This window comes from Haliotis rufescens, unplaced genomic scaffold (genome assembly GCF_023055435.1).
Source record: "Haliotis rufescens isolate VD_foot unplaced genomic scaffold, xgHalRufe1.0.p SCAF_13, whole genome shotgun sequence".
Lineage (NCBI taxonomy): Eukaryota > Metazoa > Mollusca > Gastropoda > Lepetellida > Haliotidae > Haliotis > Haliotis rufescens.
The window spans coordinates 3,292,414-3,318,243 of NW_025963813.1; the positions used below are offsets into that span (position 1 = coordinate 3,292,414).

The 25,830-nt window shown below is 39.4% G+C and overlaps 1 protein-coding gene across 13 annotated transcripts in view; it reads right to left on the bottom strand.

Annotated features, from left to right (window-relative positions):
• The window catches only part of LOC124116911 (polyamine-transporting ATPase 13A3-like), an 81,835-nt gene that overhangs the window by 54,951 nt on the left and 1,054 nt on the right, over positions 1 to 25,830 (bottom strand). For all 13 annotated transcript variants that reach the window (XM_046478536.2, XM_046478534.2, XM_046478533.2 and 10 more), the window contains exon 2: positions 9,279 to 9,370. In XM_046478536.2, coding sequence (XP_046334492.2) covers positions 9,279 to 9,370 — 92 coding nt within the window. The remainder of the gene's footprint in view (positions 1 to 9,278; positions 9,371 to 25,830) is intronic.

The following is a 25,830-nucleotide window of genomic DNA, read 5'->3' on the forward strand; positions in this document are numbered from 1 at the left end:
TGACAGTAAATCATAAACAGAAGGGGGAATTCAAAACTGTGCACATGAAGTGTATTAGTCTGCGTGATGTATTTTGAATTTTATTCCATTTCGAAATGAGGGTTGAAGAGGAGGGACATATGTGTCCCTGTGGCATCCAGGGGGTTTACGCTCTGAAAAAACCCAATAATGTTGACATAACAACAGATAATGTAACTGATAATAATACCAAACAAACTCGCAGACGAGGACGAGTTTGTTTATTATTATTATAAATGACACGGCCCTGTTGTTCACGACAGACGTAGGTGAACATTCGACTGAAGCACGAGCACTTATGAATGACTTACACTCAGGAAAGTAGTCCGTCATCATCTGACCTCAGGTCATCACCATGGAGTAGCCAATCACGGGCCTGGAATTCGATCTCACACATATGTTTGATACCAGTTATCTCAAATGGGTTTCTCACCCACAGGTGTGTAAGTAATTCAATGATCCTTATTTACTGATCGAATGCAGGCATCATACACACACGAATTCTACTGCAATGAATATTATGCATAAAAATGGCGCAACATCTCATTTCCTGTTAATAAAACATGTATATCACTGTTGTGAGTTTATGTGACAGGTGGGGCAGCATAGGAAGATGATATCAACTAGATATCACCTGAAACGCTATAAGCCATCAGGGGATGGGGATAGGGATAGGGGGGGTGGGGGGGTGGAAGCTTTACAAGGGAGGAAAACCTGAACTGAACTAACCTTCCACTTGGGTGCATCCCAGGAGCACAGATGGTAAACTAATGATACAGGTGATGGGTCAGTTATACCACAACTATTCACATCAATACGGAAAATGGGACATTTCGGTCTCCTCATTATGATCATGCTTAATTAACCTTTATCTATTTGTAGGCATTATATTAGCAATTTATTGCATAATGAATGGCAGTGTGCCACACTTTTTTTGGCGGTAAAAACATTGTTTTACTTGTTACATGGGATTTCAAACCCCAGAAAACTGTTCACACCAAATGAATACTTTTCTTGAAAAGTATCTTTTTTCCCTTATACCAAATCTAAAAAAACCCATTCTGTTTGGCAATTGCATCCTATTTTAAGTTTGATCAATATTTATCTGAACATCATAGGTTTAATTGACTTTCTCCGCATTGCGCCAACCAGGCGGGTTCCGTTGTCATGGAAGCACATGCGATCCTGGCATCTTAGAGAGATGATGGTGATGCCATGTCTATCTGTCTCAGAACTGAGAGAGTTCCAGAAGAATGAGCATGCTCAGGAAAATTATTGGTAACATTTGCCGTTCACAATGTAGATAAAAACATGGGTTTTCAGATTTGTAGGTTTTAGTGAATATTTAAAATTTGAAACCTTCAGCGAACACTGTCAATTCCAACTGAAATTTCAGGACATGATCTCTAAAAAGGTGTGAAAATAGGCACAATTGTTTAATATGGTCAGCAATTCCTCAGTGGTGAGTGAGTACAAATCAATAAGAATGAAAGCATGTAATAAATACTGCCTAGGAGAATACGTGATATGACGCCATGTGAAGCAGTCTGCTGTATCATGATGATAGTGCCACTGGACGATGTAAATGATGTATTCCTAATCAATACATCATGTACATGAAACAATGCAGGAAACAATCTGACAACACATCTATTTCACTCACCAACCTTCATATTTATGCATGAGGCAGGTCAAAACAGTATAGTAAAGTACTGTTATATAGAAACTCAAAGGGACTACTAATTTTAGTTCGTTATAACCGTAGTTCGTTATAACCGTAGTTCGTTATAAGCATATATACAGTATAACAACACCAAATAGTCGGGACCAAAAAGGTAAGTTTGTTACATCCGTCAGTTCGTTATAAGCGTGTTCGTCATAACCGTAGTTTACTGTACTTTGCTCCACACAATGCCAGATTAGCTGCATACCTGTATATTTTATTCACAAAATATACACCATAAGGCCATGTGGTTTTTTTATAAGTTGGTTGACAAACATTCTGGCCTAATATTCAGCTTGTCCTAATATTCAGCTTGTCCTAAAATTCAACCTCGTACTGCTGCTGATGAATGAAAAACAAACAAATTTTTACATGACAAGATACTGAAAGATAATGGATTGTTTTTTTTGTCAGAATGAAGATTTCGATACCTATTATTCACATTTTCTTACAAGAGCGGTGATAAAAACTCGGGGTTTTTTTCATTTCAACTTATTGTAAAAGAGAGTCGGCCAAAAAACAATTGTCAAAAGTCATATATATATACAAATGGTCTAACCCAATTATTATTGATGAAAAACTATGCATGAAACATTTCAGAAACCTAATAGCATAACAGTAGCATACCCAAAAGACTGGGCACAAGAGAGTAAAATTATATTGAATACCCAAAGGAGACTATCACTACCCAAATGTAAAATATGAGCAAATAAACTGGTGTTAAACTGTCAATTTGAAGGCATGTCCCTACCACTGTACCAAGAGGACCATGTACACTATTGATCATGTATATGTCCGTATATCCGACCATTGTATATTGTATAGTTTGGGGGGGGGCTACAATTAGCTGTGCTATGACTATGGGTACGAATCCCAGTTCCCCTGATTAAGTTTCTAAACTGTCAGCACCATGTCCATGGTTGCAGGTTTCACAAGGTGGTAAACATCTAAGACCTGCATCACTGCAGGCTTTCCTCCACATCAACTTGACAAGTTGTGATGTAACAAGATTACTGTTGAAAGTGCGTTAAACCCAACTCAAGCACTCGCTCTCTAAAGTTTGGTTTAATAGATATTTTTGCAACACAATGACCATTTTCACATTTACAGAATTAAGAGGGCAAAAATAATAACAATCAAAGACAGTGACAAGGCACTGTAGCTCACCATGCTTAAAAGTTGCTGTCATCATTTTTGTTCAAATATTTCCTGCATAAATACTGAGGATTGAAAACTAACGCTAAATTCTATAGATCTGAACAAAATATGACGTCATCAAGAGAAGAAACACATATGCCAAGGTTCAGTTTCCTCCGTCTGGAAATATCAAAGGATGTTTGCCGAGCCAGTGAATTAAAAAGAATGGTTAAAATACAAAGGTCAGAGCAAGGTCAAACTCCAAAACAAAGCAAAATGGAAAGTAAATTGGGTTGAGCCCAACTACTGATTTCACAAATACCAAGGTTCATTTAAGTTTTCAGCAAAAGTGGCTTAGTGACAGCCATATTAACAAGAGTCATCATGTGATTGAATATCCCCCTGTTCTGTTGTAACTTGGAAATTGATTTTGGCCACTGAAACCAACTTTTGGTTCATTGCCATTGAATACGTTTATTTCAGTAAAGAAAGCAATAATGCTGTTCAGTATTTTTCAACATCATAAATCATCAAAAGGCACCAGTTTACCACCAGACTGATCTGAAAAGCAATTTTCATCTTGAAATATTAATTGGTTTTGGAGTTCTGCTCCGAAAGAAAGCACCACCCACATTTTCAGTAAACTCCAACTTGTCGTCATGACAACATAAAAAAAAAACATCCCAAATCATCAAAAGGCACCAGCTCACACTGATCTGTATAGCAAGTCTGATTGAGAAATATTCAACTGTTCTGGTTTCTGCTCCGGAAACGGAAAATGGACAGTTAACGGATGGACATGCTGATCGCAAAATCCCCCACGTTTTGAAAAACGGGAGGATAAAAATCAGATTCAAACATCTTGAACCAAATTGAGGCATCATGATTGGTCGGAACAAGCATGTGAAGTATAAGCTTCATTGGTCCAGTGGTTTCTTGATGACATGCTGGGCTACAACCAGAGGGCCAAAACTGCGAACGCTCTTGACGTCTTCTAAGGCCATGCCATCAGGTAGTGGCTGGCAAAATCCAAGTCGGATCTCCAATTGCATCCTTCCATGATGGCTCTAATAGAGCAATTACTGTGTAGAGCCATTTTTGAGACAACCACCGGGATCTCATGAGGGTTGTTAGCTAGCGGTTGGCTCTCTCGTATGCCTGAAGGAGACGATGGAATGCAACCTTCGAGATATGGTATTGCGGCTGACTTCAGTCGTGGACGTCTTAGAGACGGGAATGAACAACCACGCAGAGTCTTGGAGTGGCAGATGAAAACATAACAAGGCACAGTAAGAGCTCCTCCTCATCTTCCACACCCATACTTGACGATACAGGTGGGATGGTGAAGGACTGGTCGGGCTGTCCTGGGAGCTGGGTCTTGGCGATGAAATCCCAGCACAGCCTGATGTGAGGCACTCTGTGCATAACACATTCAATGCTACACGGCTAATGTCCAGCGCATGAAGCTCACTAACCCTTGGCACTGTGGCCAGTACCAAGAGAAATACTCTCCTCTTGGTGAGGTCATGAAAGGATGTTGCGTGAAGACATGACACTGCTGTGGGGTCCTGAGTCTTTTCCTTACCAAACGTCTCAAAGAATGACCACTTATCATAATGCAGGCCTCAGGTCGAGGGTCTATGTGCCATGACAATGCCCTTAGCCGCTCACGCCGAATACCTTTTCACACCTAGGGCTCTTTTGAGATGAACCTAGTGTGCAGATGAAACATGTTGGGTGTGGTCGCCTGCTGTGTGGGTGCACGAGTAGGTTTGGCAACCCTGATAGAAGAAGTGGATCGCTTTCTGCCTCTTGCCTGCCACCAAGGCGCGATCAAAATTAGAGCGAGAAGAGAGCTGGTGTGAGCGTCAGCAATCTGGCCATTAAACAGCATTGTAGATGACCAGGGCTGACAAAGAAGCTGTTGCTTAAATTCCGATTCCCCAGACAGCGGGCGGCGGTGATCTCAGTGAGAGCCGCCTTCAGGTGATCGCACAAGTAGTCAGTCTGCCTCTGTTGAAAATCCACAACCATCTGGAAATGATCAATCCTGTTGGCATTGATCTCGGTACGGTCCTGATCCATGGCCCCAGAAGATGAGGCAAGCGCTGAAGAGACAGCGACTTTGAGTGCAACAAACAAGCATAAATTTAAAAAAAAATTTTGAAGTTTCAATGAGTACAATTCCTAATTATAGTGAACAAACAAACTTTAATTCAGAATAATGGACATATATTGCATGATAAGAAGTGTATTACACTATAAATGCCAATTGTTAGCTTAAGTTTTTTATTTGCAATGCTAATACCGAGCCGGCACTGAAATACAGAACGTGTGTCTCGAAAACACGGGACATGAAAGGAAAATTCAAAATCCAACACATGAAAATAATAAACATAAATATCATTGCATGTAAACAATGTAAACCAAGAGACCACCCATCGCAGGAAGGAAGAGACTTTTGTTGGATGCAAATACGCAGACCACAGGTTACAGCAAAAAACACCAAATAGCTGGAGACCAATTTATTGGTACATGTGATATGAAGATTCCATGATGTCTCCACTTCTGTTGATTGGGGCCCAGCTTTTCTGGTTGGAACAACTATTTTCTCATCAACTGGACCCATCACAGCTTCATTTCTGTCAAAAGTAAGCAGTAAATGCATTAAGGAGTAATGCATGATCAGTTAAAAAAGATATGGTTTGTTTCGAACCATGTCTTTGTTACCCAGCTTACTATCCGTTCTCGTTTGCTTCAACACAATCATACCAACTGATAAATTCTTTTTGCTTCAAATCATTAATCATGTAAATGCTGATAAAGGCATTGAAATAATCGGATACGATCTAATTATACAATGCACAAGTGATTCCATCATCATTTTGGAATGACATGGGAAAGATCAAAGCAGTAACCATGGTAACTATAGCAATCATGACAATACTTTCGATTCTTTTACTTGGAGATTTCAATCATTCAAAAGCATACTAATTTCATCATCCAAAATGTTTTGTTAGTGATGTACATCAGTAATCAATAGTAGTTAGTGGTCATACTCACATATGTTATTTTAGAATAAAAGAAATCAAAATATTGCTTCTTTTACAAACCTAATCTTTGTGAATTGACTTTCTGCAGTCATGTGACCTAGTGCCACTAGTTTGTTGTGTACAGCTGAGTGAGTGAGTGAGTGAGTTGGGTTTAACGTGCCTTTTAACAATATTCCAGTCATATCACAGCGTGTCAGCTTAATGTGAAAGAAAGCCCGAAGTGATGCAGGTCTCAGACGTTTACCACTTCAGTGAAACCAACGAGCACGGGTATGGTGCTGACAAACCTAGAAACATAATCGGGGCGAACCAGGATTCAAACCCACAATCATAGGTTTCTGGCGTGGCCAAGGGACGCAACTCTGCACAGCGAATCGCAGCACCTTAGACGACCAGGCCACCCGTGCCCCCAAAAGTTTATAAGAAAATCCAGTAATGTCATGGCACTTCAGCACAGCTAGATATGTAGTCTACAGCTTAAAATGTCAACAAAGGCAGCCACTAACAAAAGCTGTTGTCAGTATTGATATCAAAAAAACATTCTCATAAATTTCTGACGTAAAACTGACAGGAAAATCCAATAACTTGAACAAAATATGATGTCATCATGAGGAGAAACATTCATGCCATTTGTCTGGTAATTTCTGAGGGGATGATGTGTACAGCGTGAGGAAATGCATTTTGAGAAATAAAGTTCAAAATTTAAACAAATATTAAAGAAAGAAATATCACGAAAAACACATCATGTGTGCTGAGCCCCACCGCTAAATTTAAGACATTTGGAAGAAAAAAGGCCATAAACCATGACAACAGCTTCTTCAAAATGGCTGCAAGGAACATGTCAACCATATTGTCCTTAAAACAAGAATCATAGATTCAGCAATTTCAGTGACAGTGGTCATGATACAGAAGAAAGATAAACTATATGAACATGGCCAACAGCTGGGATAGATGCAAGGGAATACCTGTGCACACACATCCTACACAGTGCAGGCTTGGTTATTGATATTCAAAGCTGTTGGTAATGTATTGACAAGCCTACACACATTCCTGATCAATACACATTTATCACGTACAGAGCAATGATTGTGACAGGTTGGTGGGACGATCATTCCATGTGGTTTTAGTTTTCATCACGTTGAGTTCCAGAAGTGATAGACATTGGATCAGTTTTGACAAATGTAATTTAATCCAGCATGTCCATCAACAGGGCACCAAAACAATTGATTTTAAAAGAAATATATTAATTTTTTTACATATTTTTCAGTGACCAATAAACTGTCATGTCATGACAAATTAACGATAGTAAAATAAAAGAATCGCTCCTAAAATCTGTGCTTAATTTCTTTTGAGTAGTATATATATTGCAAACATTATGCAAATAAATATGAAAAAAATGAACAGTCTGAGCATGACAAGGAAACTGACAATTTCATACTTTCCACTTGCATGACTAGCAGATCTTTACATTGTTGTCAATACTTATGCTTATGAAGCAAGGGATTCATGTGAATGACTGCACACACTGCACAGTATTACCTCGGGCTGGCTAAAAAGATCGATAATCAGAATTATCGTCGATGGGAAGAAATATTAATGATTATCGATATGAAATTGTTGTCATCGATAATAACTAACAAAAACTAGTGTGATGAAATAAAGTTAAGATTTACGGAAGGCATCTGTTTTTTAAAATATCAAACATCCACAAAAGTAATTTATGCATAAACGTGTCACTGCTCACCAGCGGCATGAAATATGTTGATTTCTTTCGGGACTTTCTTGCATATTTGCTTACTTTTACAGTAACTTCTCCATTGTTATTTATTGTTAATAAATTGGTTTTTCGTTAGTGATTTTCAGTCTCTATAATCACGATTAAAAGATTGTTCCTTACAATAGGTGTGAGTGAGTGAGTGTGTTGAGTTTAACGCCGCTTTTAACAGTATTCCAGTCATATCACGGCGTGTCAGCTTAATGTGGGAGGAAAGCCCGAAGTGATGCAGGTCTCAGACGTTTACCACTTTGGTGAAACCCACAAGCACGGGTATGGTACTGACAAACCAAGCAACATATTCAGGCGAACCGGAAATTTACCCATTATTATAGGTTTCTGGCATGTCCAAGGGACGCAACTCTGCACAGCTAATGTTTATTCTGAATGTCACCATAATCGGGGCGAACTGGGATTCGAACCCACAATCATAGGTTTCTAGCGTGCCCAAGGGACGCAACTCTGCACAGCAAATCGCGGTGCCTTAGACGACTGGGCCGCCCGTGCCCCCTCCTTACAATAGGGGAAAAGCTGAAGCAAATGAATGGGTCTATTTGGGTCTGAACAGATGAAGGGCACTCAGATTTCATTTGTCATTGAGAAGGTATGCATTAACATGCTAAATAATAAAACATTAGGTGGTACACATTTTACATTGTCAGCTACAGTAACATAATTAAAAGATTATTCATTTTCATATCGTCCAAGTCCAACTGCATGTCAGAAAGAGAAAAAAGCTACTCAGTTCAGAAATTATGATCTCATCAAAAGAAAACAGAATACTGTGTGTGCGTATGTGCGTATGTGTGTGCGTATATGATTAGGCCTTTATCATGTTTATTAGTTTCCAATTGGGTGAGGTTAGGTGAAATGGGGTTTAACGTCGTGTCCAAGATTATTGCACTTATATAGCGACGTGCATGTACGTGTGTGTGTTTGTGTGGCTGCTTGTATTAGTCCGGACTGATGCCAATTTATAGTGCTAGCTCACTGAGATACCATGCCGCAGTTTAACATGAATATCCCACTCAGACACAGTATACTGACTCTGTGCCGACCAGTCCTTGTTTTAGCCCCTTAATGCCGAGCGCCAGACAGGGTAACAACAAGTACCATCTTTTAACGTCTTTTGGTATGACGCGGCCGGGGATCGAACCCCGGACCTTCCGCTCTCTGGGTGGACGCGTTTCCAATTGGGAGCTGCTCACTCACGATAATATCCTGCATGTGATTTCCAAACTTTACACGCTAATCCTGCACGACACAAATGGTGCATATCGAGTCATGGATCTATGATGTCACATGTGTTGCGTTTATGAGCATCTGTTCACACAACACACCAGTATGTTCGTTTGTACGTCGAACCAATCTAATATCTCTTGAATATGAGTAATTCTTCATATATTCACCAACATGTATGGTATTCATGTTTCTTTTGTCGGTGAATATACTATCGTGAAAGTTCCTTTGATCATCTTAAGGTTTGTCGGATCAGGATGGAGGTACTGCATTGGAGTAAAATATCTGATTTAATGAGATTGTGAGTATAACAATAGCTGGGGAGACAACTCACCAACTCTTCCTCTCCCCCATCATTCAGCATCATCTTGGTGAGGAGGAGCCTGGTGTTGGCCATGTTGCTGAGGCTGGCTGAAGCAGTGCTATCTGTGAAGGCAAAACATACACATCATCAAACGCTTCCGCAACAATATTGCTTGGATCATACTGATCATCTGCACATCAAATGGTCTACCAAGTTGTACTGATCAACATCTTGGGGCAAGAAACATTTGGACCCAAAAAGAAATACCGTATTCGACGTAATAAGCGCCCCGCTCTAATAAGCACCCAGGGCGACATTTGCTAAGATATTGGCTATTGAACAATCCCAATCAGCACCCCTTCCGAGTGATCAATGTACACAAGACTTATTTATTCGCGTACAATATGCACTTGTGTGTTTTACGCACCCTAAATTAATTTATGGGCATTTAATTGTGGAAAAATATATCTGTCGTACATAAACATTTCAGGCTGTCAGCATAAACCACGAAATTCATCTTTCAAGTTTCAACTCTGTTTTTTTCCACCAAAATAACATTCTAAAAAGAGCCCCCTATTTCTAATTTTGAGATTTCCCTGGGCGCTTATTACGTCGAATACGGTTGCTGATTTTAAAAGAAATATTTTATTTTTTTACATATTCTTCACAGTGACCGATAAACTGTCATGCCATGATATGGGTGGGTGGGTAAGTGAGTGATCGAGAAGCTATTTGCAGCTTTTAGAGGTAGAAACAGAAGAAATATTGATCCGTTCATGAGTAACTGTAACCTTGCAATTTTCCATCTTGACATCAAGTGCTTTCGGTTAATTAAATATTAATTTTTTATTAACTCCGTGTCTTCATCCCATACATTTAATGAAACATATTTCTACATAAACAGCTAGGACCAGATGGTTTGGTGTATATTTGGTAAATGACATATTGCATGCAAAGCTGTTGAAAAAACTATGTATGTTTTAACAAAACTAGGGGTGCAACAATGTTTCTCATTGATCATAAAAAGATACATTTCAATAGGTCAGAATAACATGATGGCCAGGAACTGAAAAGTGTTTAAAATTGAAGCCACTTACATGATAGTCACTCAATCTTGATGTCCAAAATCCTCTCAAAACTGTCCCCCAAAATATGTATGCTGTGCGTCATGTATCTCAATACAGGTCTGTGTGTATTGTGTACAATAGCAAAGGCCACATATATAATATCACTGTGTATCAGTTTCAGTGTATCGCTTCACTCCTCATAAAACCATCCACCACTTCTGGTACTTATGCAGAAAAACAGGATAATATAGAATTACATCGGACTGACCTCCTACACCTGACATCAAGCTCATTACAGCAATATTTTGAATCCTACATGAGGAGACACTGCACAGAGTTTGTCAACGAGCTGTTCACTGCTCGCTTTAGATAGTTGTCTGTCAGGAATAATTTTTTGCAAAGGGGCAGTTTGGCTCCTGCAAGGAAAAAAACAGGAGCCAAAATGGTTCTCCTTGGAGCCAACACAACTGGCATTCTAATATTAAACATTTCAGGCTCAGATTATGATAAGTAGTAAAACTGACAAACTGTCAAGGCTCTTATAACTTTGAATACAATTAAACTTTTAAAACTGTTAAAGTTTCATATCTGTTCCATTTTTCAAGGAATGTTTGCTATGCTATCAAAGTATGTGGGTTAATATTTTACTATTAACTTCATTATTATCACGAACATAGATCAATAATTGATTACTGACATACAAATAATTGGTCATCTGATAATGCATCACAAATTTACAATTGCCTGGAACTTTTTGAAACATTTCACAAAGGGAAGCTCCAATAAGATTCACCTCAGGACTAAACAATACTAGCATATCATGAATGAGTTCGTGAAGGTGAGTTTGGTTCAATGGCGCGTTTTATTAGGTAAAATCACAGTGTGTCAACGGGAAGTGATAGGAACCCAAAGTCATGCAGGTATTAGATGTTGACCGCTGAAGTGAAAGCCAAGACCACTGGTATGATGAGTTTCTGGCCCTCTGAGGGATGCAGGTCTGCACAGAGAATTGCTGCACCTTAGACGAATGGACCACCTATGCACACACCCCAAGCAACAAGATCTCTAACCAAAAGCAATGAACATTGGCATTGGAGTGAGTGAGTGAGTTGGGGTTTAACGCCGCTTTAAACAGTATTCCAGTTATATCGCGGCGTGTCAGCTTAATGTGGGAGGAAAGCCCCAAGTGATGCAGGTCTCAGACGTTTACCACTTCGGTGAAACCCACGGGCACAGGTATGGTGCTGACAAACCGAGAAACATAATCGGGGCGAACCGGGATTCGAACCAACAATCATAGGTTTCTGGCGTGCCCAAGGGATGCAACTCTGCACAGCGAATCGCGGCGCCTTAAGACGACTGGGCCACCCGTGCCCCCTCATTGGCATTGGAATGAGGAGACGTTTAGGATCAAGGCAAATATGTTTATAATTTCCATTATAATTTAATGCATACCTACTGTGATGACAAGACCAGCCGGTGCCAGTCCCTTATCACAACATCAGAACCTGCTGTCAATATAGTGGTGTGCAAACATGTTTTATAATATCAAACACACACAAATTACTCAATTCATCAAACTTAATATTGGAATTGGATATTATTTACAGGTAACAAATTTAATGCCCTAGAAATATGTCTTCATTGAAATAACTTCACTTGTTGTACCTCGATTCTACGATGTGTATCATTTTGCGGATCGAAGCATATGATATCAGAAAAAAAAATCTTTACTTTCTCATAGAATCTTCTGATTGGCTACTTGATGTTTCGCAAAGATCAAGACATGTTAGCCGGCCAGCCTGTTCAAACATCATGCTGTTATTGTTTGTTTGTCTGTTTGTTTGTTGTTAAATGCCAGTCAGCAATATTCCAGCTTTATCAGGGCAGTCTCTAAGTGGATCAGACAATTTAGTCATTGACATCACAAGCATCCATCGCAATTGGGATACGATGACATGCATCAACTAACTCACTGAGTCTGACCACCTGATTCCGTTAGTCATCTCTTATGGGTTGCTGAAGACCAATCAACCCGCATCTTCATGGGTCTTCAGTTATTGTGTTTGGTGTGAACCCACTTGCTTGTTACATCCCAGTTGAACCTGTTACTTGTCTGAGTATCCGATGGCTGACACAAGATAGATCTCACTTTTTCAGAAAATTATTTCACTGAAAATATGTTTTGGTTACTTGTAAACTTGTAATGATTAGGGCTGGGACGATACACAAGCAGTGCGATCCAATACATACAACGAGACTTGGCTCATGATCCGATCTGTAACATGCATGTGCTTTTATCTGTGGTGAGTAAGCCATCTTTTTCATAGACAGGATGGCCAAATACCTGGCACACAAGTTATTTACAGTTTATTTTGTTTGTTTATTTATTGTTTAACGCTGCACTATTTCAACTATACATGCTATATGACGGCAGTCTGTAAATATTTGAGTCTTGACCAGACCATCCAGTGATTGATATCTTGAGCATCGATCTACGCAATTGGGATACGATGACATGCATCAACCAAGTCAGTGTGCCTGACCACCCGATCATGTTAGTCGCCTCTTATGACAAGCATAGTCGCCTTTTACGGCAAGCATGGGTTACTGAAGACCTAATCTACCCTGGATCTTCACGGGTCGATTATTTACAGTTAGCAGTGTCAAGTAATAATAATAATAATAATTTATGCATTTGTATAGAGCAATGGGTGAAAATATTTACTGTTCCACCATTAATTTTCACAAATAATTAGTATTTGGTGTAACAGTTTTTAAAGCAAACAGTTAAGATAAGAATTTGATATTTTTATCTTTGTGTGTGACTGTGATCAATACTTGTAATGAGAAGTAAAATATCACGATCCATCGATGCATCGTCCCACTACTAGTAATGATAGATCTGATCAGATGACAACACCACAGTGAACCCGCTGTTGTTATCTCACTATGTCAGAGGGTAAGCATGGTAAGTGAGTGGATGGTTCAATATCAAGGCATTAGAAACTGGCACGAGTCCAATTGTCCTTGCCAAACTGTCCAATAGTTAAGCTATCATAAGGACCTGTAGAAATTTATCTTTTTTAGTAAGTGAGTTTGGTTTTAAGCCGCTTTTAGCAATATCACGGCGGGGGACACCAGAAATGGGCTTCACACATTGTACCCATGTCAGGAATTGAACCCGGGTCTTCGGCGTGTCATGATGAGCGGACGCTTTAACCACTAGGCTACCCGACCGCCATATGTTATCATTACATGGAAAAGTGGACTAAAAGTGTCTGTTTCTAACACTGCAAGGTCATCCTGTATTTAATTAATATTTATTACATACCTGGCTGTGAGCTAATCTAATTTATCAGTTACATAAATCTCCTACAACTGGTAAGTGACAATGTAAACTGATATTATCATTCTGCAGAGTGGCGATATCATATATTCATGAAAATACACAGCCGTGGCCGAGTGAGTAATGATGACAGTATATGACTTACTTAGCAACAAAGCAATTACGTTTCAATATTTTTTTTAAGTAAGGATGTAAAGTAGTACCGGCATATCGGCAAATTGAGGTTCATTCTTTCCACGATACATACCACAGTATCATTTTTTCATGCTCCATATATCAGGTGATTTCAAATTGGGATTTTTATCATGTGTTTAATGTTATACACTTGCCAAATGCCTACACCAAAGGGGCCCCAAGATGGCTGCGAAATTTATTGAATGAGTAAATATTATGTTGTTCCATCATCTTGTTTTGTTCCATTTAATAACTTCAGTTCATACCTTAATGTATCAGATTGCTTCTGAATTAAACATTCAGAATTATACAATATATCGTGATACGTATCGCAATACGGCCTTGTGCATTGCAAAATATTGTGATATACTTTAAACCTCCAATACCCATCCCTAATATTTAGGGACAAACCTAAAAATGGGAAAAGAATATTTTTGAATGTACAACATCAGCACATTTTTTGGCAAGGTGTTTGCAAGTTCTGGCACAAAACAGAAGTGGACAATTCACCACCATTTCCTTCAAGCTGTAAAAACCATCATTCAGTACAAACACATTACTTCAAGTATCTTGATTTGCAAGAATAATAACACAATGGCCATGAACTTCTTTTTTTTTGGTAATTTTAAAGAAACAATAAAGTCACTTACATCAGGCACATGACAGTCATTTAATCTTGTTCCAGAAATTTTTCTTATACATGTCATAACCATCCTCCAAAATCGTTATTCTGCATCATCATGCATCATAAGTACGGAGTCAGGGTAAGGTAAAACATGTATTTTTTAGGTAAAAATATCATTTATCATGTTTATACTTATCCCGACTCATATGCTATCGCACCCACCCAGCCATCCCCGCTTCAAGTAAACGTGTTTCGGACGTAAGGGTAAGTGAAATGAGAGAGTGACAAGTACATATACAGGCTTGGTCACTCGCTTCCAGTCAAGGCTGAGGGCTGCATTCAGGTGAATTGTTTTTCTCTGTTCTTAGGAACACAGCACAGTGTTTTCCACTATTGAATGAGATTAAATAAGCACGTACTATGAGTAAATGTAAATTTTTACTTTTTTGTATCCCAAGGGTGGTGGTGAAAAGGGCTTTAACGCCACATTCAAGGTTATTGTATTTACATAGCATATGCTTCAGGATAACATGAATACCCCACTCTGCCACAGTAAACTGGCACCGAGCAGACCAGTCTTGTCTGAGTCCCTAAATGCCCAGTGCCAGACAGGATAACATCAAGAACCATCGTGTAACATCTTTCGGGAATCCCATGGGACTAACAATGCATATAATATGTGTCAAATATTTGTGTCCGATAAAACCCAGGTAAATGACCCTGTCCTTCTGGCAACATGTTCAATGAGTATCGTTGTTATCCTTATCAGCTCCTGACTCCTGTATGACCTTGAAGATCACAACATCAGTATCATGATTATCTGTCAGGTCAACTAAAGTAACGTAACGTGTACATCGAGTACATGTGGAGGCTTTAATCATAACTCTATTTTGTTTACGTGACATTCAGCAATATTCCTGTTCTAAGACATTGATGATGGCAGCTTGTAAAAAATGCCAAGTGCCAGCAGGGTATCAAGTACAATTTTTAAATGGCACGGAGAGGGGATCGAACCACCAGCCTTCTGCTCTCAAGGCAGACACTCTATCCACTGTATAGCCTAAGCCACAGAGATGTGTGTAAAATAAGCGTTAGAAGTTCCTGAAAAAGATTTTGATTTGTAACCAGTTAGGAAGGAATTAGCAGATGTATCACCATGATCACTACAACCTGTAAACAATCTGGACAACACAAACAGTGGCTGTGACAATGAGCAACAATCCACATTATTAACAGTGCCATTATGAAAGTACTTCAATCGTGTCATTGGCATTCTAACCATGCTAACAATTTTACAATAAATTGTATCATTTATAATATTTATCCAATCTCACACGATGCATTTCTCATTCTTCTTTTGATCAAAAGGGAAACGTGCAGGTCGGATGGAGAGAAGACCCATCTGAAGGTAAGACATGCGGGACCTGTGGACTGTTCATCCATGATGAAAACAAAAACGACCAAGAAGAAGACGAAGTCTTGACAAATTAAAAAGGGAAAATGGAAAAAGAGAAAACCCAATGGATTCCCTTGTAGTATACACATGACCACACTCTGGTGTGAAGAGAATGAGTTGGTTAGGGTAATCACGTGTTCAGTGGGTGTAGGTCAATTGGCATGAAAAGCATGCTGGACCCAGATTGATGGGAGGTGACCATGGTGATGCTGGGTGTGATCGGATGAATTGTTTTTTAGAAGTTGGAAACCTTTGTGAAGACACATTTCCACTTAGGATAAAAAGAAGAATGAGAAATGCATGGTGTGAGATAGGATAAGTTTAAAAATATGTATTTTTTAACCTTGTACCTTCACTGATCATTGCTTCAAACATGTCACAAGTGTTGATCAATATGGCATTAAACACAAACAAAATGGCCCCAATTGTCTGACAATGTTAACAGTAGTCATGCATGTACTGAAATTTATGGGTGCTGACCAACACCAGCTCATTGTGACAAGGAGGTAAGGTCTGCATGAATTCTGTTAGAGAAGGATTTCTAATCCTTGAACAGTTTGAATGCCTATTCAGCATTAGTACAGGGAGTGAATGAGTTGGGTTTAACGTTGCTTTTAACAGTATTCCAGTCATATCGCGGCGTGTCAGCTTCATGTGGGAGGAATGCCCGAAGTGATGCAAGTCTGAGACGTTTACCACTTTGGTGTAACCCACGAGCACGGGTATGGTGCTGACAAACCTAGAAACATAATCAGGGCGAACCAGGATTTGAACCCACAATCATAGGTTTCTGGTGGCCCAAGGGATGCAACTCTGCACAGCAAATCGCGGCGCCTAAGACGCCTGGACCCCCCGTGCCCTGCAGTATAATGAGACTGAAGGACCATCTCGACTCTGGAAGAAAGACACCCATGCAGCTCCCAGACGCCGCTGGTCACCTTATCAATCTAGGACAATAACTTTCTATGATTTGCCTGTGGTTAATTGATTGAATGTGACAGGATTGCCAAAACTAGTTTTAGATTTTTCTAAAAATATAATATATCTGTGACTTTCACAAGTGTTTCCCATTGTGCCTACACTGTTTTGTTTTCTCAGTATGGAGCAGTTCATCTCCCATCACAGGTGAAACAGGTGACAGTCATCTCCCACATGTATCCCTTTCTGAGCATCAGATCGTATCATTTCATGACTTTACTGTGGACAGAATGGGACTGTAGACACATCGGGAAGACACCCTTTCAGCACTGCATGATAGTGCACTAATAGGCTTCATCACGCTTATCCTCAGAACTACAGCCCTTGTCTTGTCGTCTGCCTTTAAGTTTCTTGACACCTCCTCCACATAAAAATCAGTGAACTGTTGTTGGTTCAATTATTTTATAACCTTTGAACTTCCTTAATGCCAGTCAACAGAATACACAAAAACTGTGTGTTGTTTTGGGGGAAAACACTGTTTATTGGTTTTTTTCGAAAGTGCTATTGATGTTTGATTGGATTTAAAGGTTATGATTTCTATCATTCCACTGAAGATGGGGGAAGTTGCATTAATATTGATTCACATTTGTGGCTAGGGGTCAGCAGTCACATTAATTTGGAGACACAGTAATTTCAAGATTTACAGTAATATGTGCAACAGATATCTATAATTTATTTTTATCATAACAAGAAGCAGGTTGGAAATCAACTGGTGGAAGCAAACCAACAGTGTGGAACGATGCTCACAATGTAGATTTGCGACATTAGTCACCCAGAAGTCACCCATGATAACAGAAGCTGCATATTGTTAAGATTACTCCAGTCACCATGCTCACAGTGTACTTAAAACGTGGTTTCAGATCAGTCCATTATTGAGGACACTGACTGATTGTTATCCGAGCTGTTATACCATTTAGCAAAATCACCGACACGTAGTCATTGCACCGTAGCTCTAAGCATGCCAAGGGTTAGCTATATCAGCTGATCCTTTGAAATGACAGAATTGCAGTTAGATCTGCTACCTGTTGTAGATCACCAAAAGCCAAGAGATGCAATAGCAAAGGCCAAACTAACTCTATTTCTGAGAGATGGTCAGCAACTTGAACGCATATAATTAGAGCAGCAAAAGAAATTCTATCAATTTTTAAAAACCCTAAATGAAATTAAATCTTATCAACACTGATCAATACAAGAAACAGAAATTTTGTCAATACTCACAATAGAAATGTGTACCCTACTCCCACATGTCCCAAAGAGGGACGGGTCAGCTGAAATTTCCAAGGCAGAAGGCGACCTCTTAAACACTTAAAGCAACAACAACAAAAGAGAACCTGCTTTTCAAAGTCAGTGATCCAACAAAGAAGAATGCCTTCACCAGTGTGTGACCATAACCACTAGCCTGAGACCCAAGTCAATGTAGTCCAGTGAAATTGTGTTTGCCAGACAGCTTCAGAGAGACATATGTGGCAGTGGACATTTGGGCCATCAAAAGGAGGTTGTTGTTTTTTTAAAAAAAGGTGTAGAGGACGGGTCATTTTCAACACAAAATATGCACAAGAAGACAACAACTTTCCTTTGAACAAACAGTCAGTCTAGTCAATGCTGCCACTTGTTGAGCTTCATAATTATGAATTTCAAGATTTGTTGTGATTCCAGTATTGAATCATCACAAAAATTGTTTAGCATTGCCAACATCGACATGTGGGTAGACACAGGATTAGATATGGCCACTTGTCTGTTACTCTGAACGGCCTCTGTGGTCTTGTGGTAGAGTGTCCACCAGGAGATCCGAGGTTCGATCCCTGGCCGCGTCATACCAAAAGACCTTAAAAGATGGTACTTGTTGTTACCCTGTCTGGCTCTTGGCATTGAGGGGCTAAAACAAGGACTGGTCGGCACGGAGTCAGTATACTTTGTCTGAGTGGGGTATTCATGTTAAACTGTGGCATGGTATCTCAGTGAGCTAGCACTATAAATCAGCATCAGTGCGGACTAGTACAAAGCAGCCACACACACACACGTGCATGCACATCGTTATACAAGTGCAATAGTCTTGGATGTGGCATTAAACCATATTTCACCTTACATCAGCCATTACCCTGAAAATAGTGAAAATCTGGAAAGTTTGAAACACACCATAGAAATATGAACATGCGACTCTGTTGTAATCTAATAATGTAGTCTGTGCAAATGCATGGGCGGCGTAAGGTCATCAACTCAGGTGAGTTGTTAGGTTCTTACCTCAGGCAATGTAGGCCATTTCACACATGCATGATAACACATGAATATTTTCTGAGCTTATTATCCTTTTACCTTTTAAAGTAACTTTTTGGGCTAATCACAGTGTCAATTAACATGGTTAAAATAGGCTAGATTAGGTAGATTTGCATTGTTTTGATATATGCTATTTTTATAGCTCTATGATTCATATTTATTAATTTATTTAGTATTTCCGACAGTATTTCGGTAATTTTTCATACCCCCCAGTCCAAAATTCAGCTCTAGACGAGTTGGATATGACCAATGGTGCCTACAACAGTAATCATGGGAGCCAGCTTCACCAATGTTAGCTTAATAGAAACCCGTGTTTCAATGTGATAAGTGAGTGAGTGAGTGAGTGAGTGAGTGAGTGAGTTGGGTTTAACGACACTTTTAACAATATTTCAGTTATATCGCGGCGTGTCAGCTTAACATGCTTAATGTGGGAGGAAAGCCCGAAGTGATGCAGGTCTCAGACATTTACCACTTCAGTGAAACCCACGAGCACGGGTATGGTGCTGACAAACCTAGAAACATAATGGGGGCGAACCGGGATTCGAACCCACAATCATAGGTTTCTGGTGTGCCCAAGGGACGCAACTCTGCACAGCGAATCGCAGCGCCTTAGACAACTGGGCCACCCGTGCCCCCCAAAGTGATAAGAGATGAACAGACACTACAATCTCATCTTGGAGGTACTAATAATTAAACGTGTCATGCAGTGGGATGGACCTGACTTTGTAACATGTCGAAAATAAACTGTTCCTTTCCGAATTACATGTATTCTCACTGGCAACTCGAACAACTTGATGAACACAGTGAATGAGTTGTATTTAACGCCGCTTTTAACAGTATTCCAGTTGTATCATGGCATGTCAGCTTAATGTGAGAGGAAAACCTGAAGTGATGCAGGCCTCAGATGTTAACCACTTATTTGAAACACACAAGGACAGGCATGGTGCTGACAAACCAAGCAACATATTCTGGGCGAACCAGAAATTTACCCATTGTCATAGGTTTCTGGCATGCCCAAGGGATGCAACTCTGCACAGCGAATGTTTATTCTGAATGTCACCATGGTAATATGCGCATATCATGATCACAACATGAGACTAATATGTATTTGCAATCAATAACTCAGCTTGCATATAGGTGATAATTCTTATGTCAATTGAAACAGATATGGCAATAAATATTCATATCGATCAATCAACCAACATGTCTCATCATGCTTGCTAATGAATTTGTAGGAAGGCAAGTCTTCACAACATTAACTTGGAACTCTGAATAATTACTGCATTCAGCTGTACCCTGCCTCAGCTCATGCTGAAGGACTCCACAATAGTCTGTCTCACAGTTCCTCAACCATATTATTTTCCTTTCCTTTTCCTGTAAAGCAAAATATCTAAATGAAGCAAGTCTAGATTTTCCTCAGGTTCTGAATCTCCCATCTCACTGGGTCTCCTTTTCAATTTTGATGGAGTTATCTGTTTCTTTCAAAATTATCTATTTTCAGACACTAAGTGGAAGTCGAGTCTCACAAATGTAACTGTGCATGCTGGAAAATTCTGTCAAAACATAAATGTCCGCAGACATCACCATGATCACAAGATGCCTTGAACATAATATGACCAATAAACTGGGTCCTGCCCTAATTAACAAGAGCTGGATTAAAAACTAAGATGTTGGAGACAAATGACAATTGGACATTTCCACGATTTTATCAACTTTTGATCATATTGATAGGACATTCTAATTTTTTAGGACATTTCAGATGACAATCAGTCCATGCCTTATGACTTAAAACTTTTTTTCCCTTTTCTGTTTCTGTACCAAAACACATACCAGTAGTTCAACACGTCAAACAATGTTAAAAGCAATACCAGAATAAAACAATTGTCCATTTTGTCCCAAGTTGTAAACCTAAAAATGTTGAAAGATCAGTCTTTGATGCTGCTTCAAACAAATGTCAAAGATAGTCTTTGATACTGCTTCAATGATAGGCTTTGATACTGCTTCAATGGTAGTCTTTGATACTGCTTCAATGATAGGCTTTGATACTGCTTCAATGATAGTCTTTGATATTGCTTCAATGATAGGCTTTGATACTGCTTCAATGATAGTCTTTGATACTGCTTCAATGTCAGTCTTTGATACTGCTTCAATGATAATCCTCTTTATCATCACAGATATGTTTTACTGATACCAGTAACATCTTTTCAGTTCTTTTCAGACTGATTAATAACTTAAGTTTGATGGACTGAATGAGATTTCACAAGACCCTGACATTGGACTACCAACTCACATGACTGGACTGTCCAAAGTGCACACTGTCTATAACTTTTGAGTGAGTAAATGAGTTGTGTTGCCTTGGACAGTATTACAGTTCTGTCATGGCATGTCAGCTTTATGTGGGAGGCACGTCTCAGACATGTACCACTTTGGTGAAACCCACAAGCACAGGTATGGTATTGACAAACCTATAAACATAATCAGGGCGAACCAGGATTCAAACCCACAATCATGTTTCTGATGTGCCTAAGCTACCCGGGTATCCATCCCCCTATTACCCGACCCTACCCGGGTACCCGCTGTAGGTCTCAAGAGATAGGTACAAAATGTCCGATTGGGAAACGTTTGACCGTACTCCTGTCAAGATACAGGTATAAAATGAGCTGGTCATGCATACACTGAAGTTGACTGAAGTTTTATCTTTATGCAAACATATAAAGTCAGAAGGAATGAGTGGATAGTCGGAAAGAAATGTGAACATTTGTCACTTATAGTGTAACCATAGAGTTCTGGATAATTTTTGCCATTAAAAATATAATAATGTGACTAACCACGGGTCCTGGTAGTCCTGTTGGTACCCACCTGACCCAAGTACCGAGGTTACCCATCTCAGCCCTATAATGGAAATCCTAATTAGGCTTCAGTTACCTTACTGCCTGTTAAGAAACAAAGTGCTGATCATGATACTGGAACAATCCAATTATGTGAGTAAAACACCAACTACTTGATTACAACAACCTTTCTTTGCCCAATGCAACATGTTGCATGGTATCTAAAGTATCATGAGATGCATTGATACGTTATGTAGGTGTACTGTGACACCCCTATATTGTACCCCTACAATCTCATTGAATCAGATCTCTTACTACAATATAATACCTCTCTGCAAGCACTTTCTTTTCGTGTTGAGGCTTCTAAAGACTCAGAATGAGTAAGCAAAGCAATCAAGACATGCAAATCTGATTTGTTTCATGAAAACAAATAGAGTCAATAAGTCCCAAATGCAAACAAAATAAGGCCATGATTATATATTATTGTGGATATTTGATAAATCCTGTCATTTCTGAGCACTGTGGTATCAACATCCAAAAGTATTGAAGCCAAGTTGGTTAGAAAGCTGACATTTGATTGTCTGATGACATCCATGCATCCTTCGCAAAAGGGATTCAAATCGAGGTGGAAAAGAATAGAAGCCGAGTTGATTAGAAAGCTGACATTTGATTGTCTGATGACATCCATGCATCCTTCGGAGTTTGCTTTGAATTACCAGACATGGCCTTCTATGGAGGTGTCCTCAGAGCTACAAACAGGGTGGAGAATGAGATACTGTACTCCTAACTCAGATTGTTCATCTATTTCTAAAAGCATAACACAATGTTGACATGTTCATGATGAATCCTACTGAGTGTGGGTTCTCAGGCTCACACATACATGCACACACAGAGACACAGACACACACACATACATGCACATGAACACCCACACACACATATCACAATATAAGTCAGGGTTAGAAATTGGCACTAGTCCTGTAGTCCTTGCCAATCTGCCCAATAGTTAAGGTATCATAAGGACTAGTAGATATTTGCCATTTTTTTAAGGGTTTTGCTATATGTTATCATTATAAGGACTAGTGGACCAAAAATGTTAGTTTCTACCGCTGTAAAAGTGCATTAATCTTGAACAAGATGTTAAACCCCATTTCACCTCACCTCCGGTCAGCAATCGAGATCGAGTAAGTGAGAAAATATAGCTGTGCACCACATCAATAGTCTTTTGGCTGTTCAGCTGGGCATGCCCCTCTGAAAGTCCGGGTGAAAATGGTATATTGAGTCAGTGAGGCAGATATACACATGTACAATGTATCTCCCCGACCGTTCAACCATGCATGAGCTTTCAATTGAGTTGCAAGCTGGCCATGCTTCACAAGCTGCTTCACGAACAGGTCCTACACGCGAATGAAATTGGGGTGTGTGTTAGTACACTGTTACATTGCATTCATGATGTTTGTGTGTGGGGCAACTCCTGATGAAGGATTTCATTGCTTCCACTCATGACTGCCAACTGCAGATTCAGATACAGAGGAAATTCAAGGCACCTTTTAAATCCATGATCATATTCAATTGAATACAATAAATCTCAGTACCCTACTATGCAACCAGGAGGTGCCTTCTGTTCATGCTGTTGAAGGGGGAGTATGTAGCAGGGCTTGGAGTCATCCCACAGATAAGATTCTTACCTTATTGGGGATAACCTTTATGGTCATGTGGACAAGGCGTCCGACCTCGGATCAGAAAGTCCATGGTGGGATTCACATCACAGGTTTCAGAAAGTTTATGGAAGATACATTGGCATGGACATGCTGCCTACATGGGATCATCATTTGGTAAAATCTGTGATTCAAACCCATAACAAGCAGCTCCTGGCATAGAAAAGGGACACAACTCTGCACAGCTAGACACCCAATGGTGTGTGAAGATTGGTGTGTAACCTAGAGATGAACATGACAAACACATGATCATAGGGGGTCTACTTTTGGGACACCATACTAATGAAATAGTGTTCAAAAATAAGTTGGGGTCCCAAACATTAGTGTTGTGACAAGATCCCTGTGACTTTTATGTTATTACAAACACATATTGATATTGTCATAACATTTCAGGGCGTGAGGGTACAGCTGGGATCATAGGTGAGGACCCCCCCCCCCACCCCCCAGAAATGCTTGTTTCTACAAACCTGTACACCGACCACTCTTCATTAAATGCTCAAGGCTTTAAAGGGGCACTGATCTAACGCAATTCCTCGGGACTGGTTGTTGCCTTTGTTATTGTTTTTTCCCAGTGAGTACCCGGATGCATAGCAGAAATCTAGACTAGTTCGCGACCTCTGCTGCGCAATTCGTACGTGCATCAGTCACTTTTATGGGTAGTAATAAGGGCGTATGGTCACATTGATCAACAAAATGCAATACAGTTTTCGAGATAATAAGGAAATGTAGGTATATTTGTGGGAAGCATCGGTAATGGTTACGTAGTTTTGATAAGTCACTTGCTTGGTAATTTTGCGATTTTCGTTTACACTATTTTGACTAGCAACACAAAGTAAATATTTCACCTGAGCATTGCTTTTTTATAGTGTGTATAATTTTTAACTGTCAAAATGTGTAACATTTTCAAATTTATTAAAAGTGACTAAAAAACATTTCCATTTGTATTATTATGTTAACGAATTCCAAACATTTTGATGTTTAATGTCACCACCAAGAGACTGAAAATGTTACGTTGAAAAGTACATTTCTATGTTGTTGGGCTTCTAATCCTACATAATAGTCTGTTGTGATGTTTGTAGGCCCTTTTGATCATCTTAATCAATCTGGACAGATTTTTTAGTCAAAATGACTGAAATATTTACACATTTTATAAATTGCCTGAGAGAAACACATTTTACAAATTGACGGTAATATATACACGCTTACAAAGGAAAAGACCTGTGAAAACAACGTCTATCGTGCATTGAAGAATTTCCCAACCAAGACATTGAGAAACAAGAACGAATCGGTTCAAATGAAGGAAAACAAAATGCAAATACCATAATTACAACCTACCAAATTTATGTGTATAAATTTTAGGAGCTTCCTTGTTCGAGGAATGTATCCGTGAATATCCACACAAAGGAACAATATCCCACTCGTCTGCAGCTGTACAAAGAAACTTATTCCAAGTCACGTGTCTCTGTAACAATCAAATATTTTTAAAGATATATATCGTTTCGGGATATTATAACCTGTGTTCATTTCTCAACTGATCACTTGGATTGTTTCAGGTGTTCACATAGGTGTCAAGTCTCAAGGGTCGGCTGAGAAAGCCCACGTGACAACTATTTTCATAACGTCCACGGTTCCTAAAAAATCCATTGAGTGATAGATAACAATGATCAATCAATCAACGTATTATCAGTTAACCCTTTGAACAAAGTATGTTGTTTTTACATCGGCACTTCACGCCATGATATGAGTATATTCCCTTTGTTTTAGTAAACCTAGACATGTAAACACTCACTTTTGACATATCCACTGTGCAAGATAACAGTAATTAATCAATCAACGTATTTTCCTAATCCTTTGATGACTTGGAACGATCCGTTGATTTACAAAAAAAAGTAAATCAATTGATCATTCACCTCTTGCTGGTCTGCCACGTGCATATTACATAACACACATTTCACCTCACTTCAAACCTGGATTTAGATTGAATAATTACCCCAGACACAATAAATGCCAAATGGGAACCTTTGTCAGGTAATCTAAGTGGTGCTACCACTAATTGTACCTGTAATAAATTCATTAACTGAGCATCAAGTGAATGACGACAAATACACAAGTG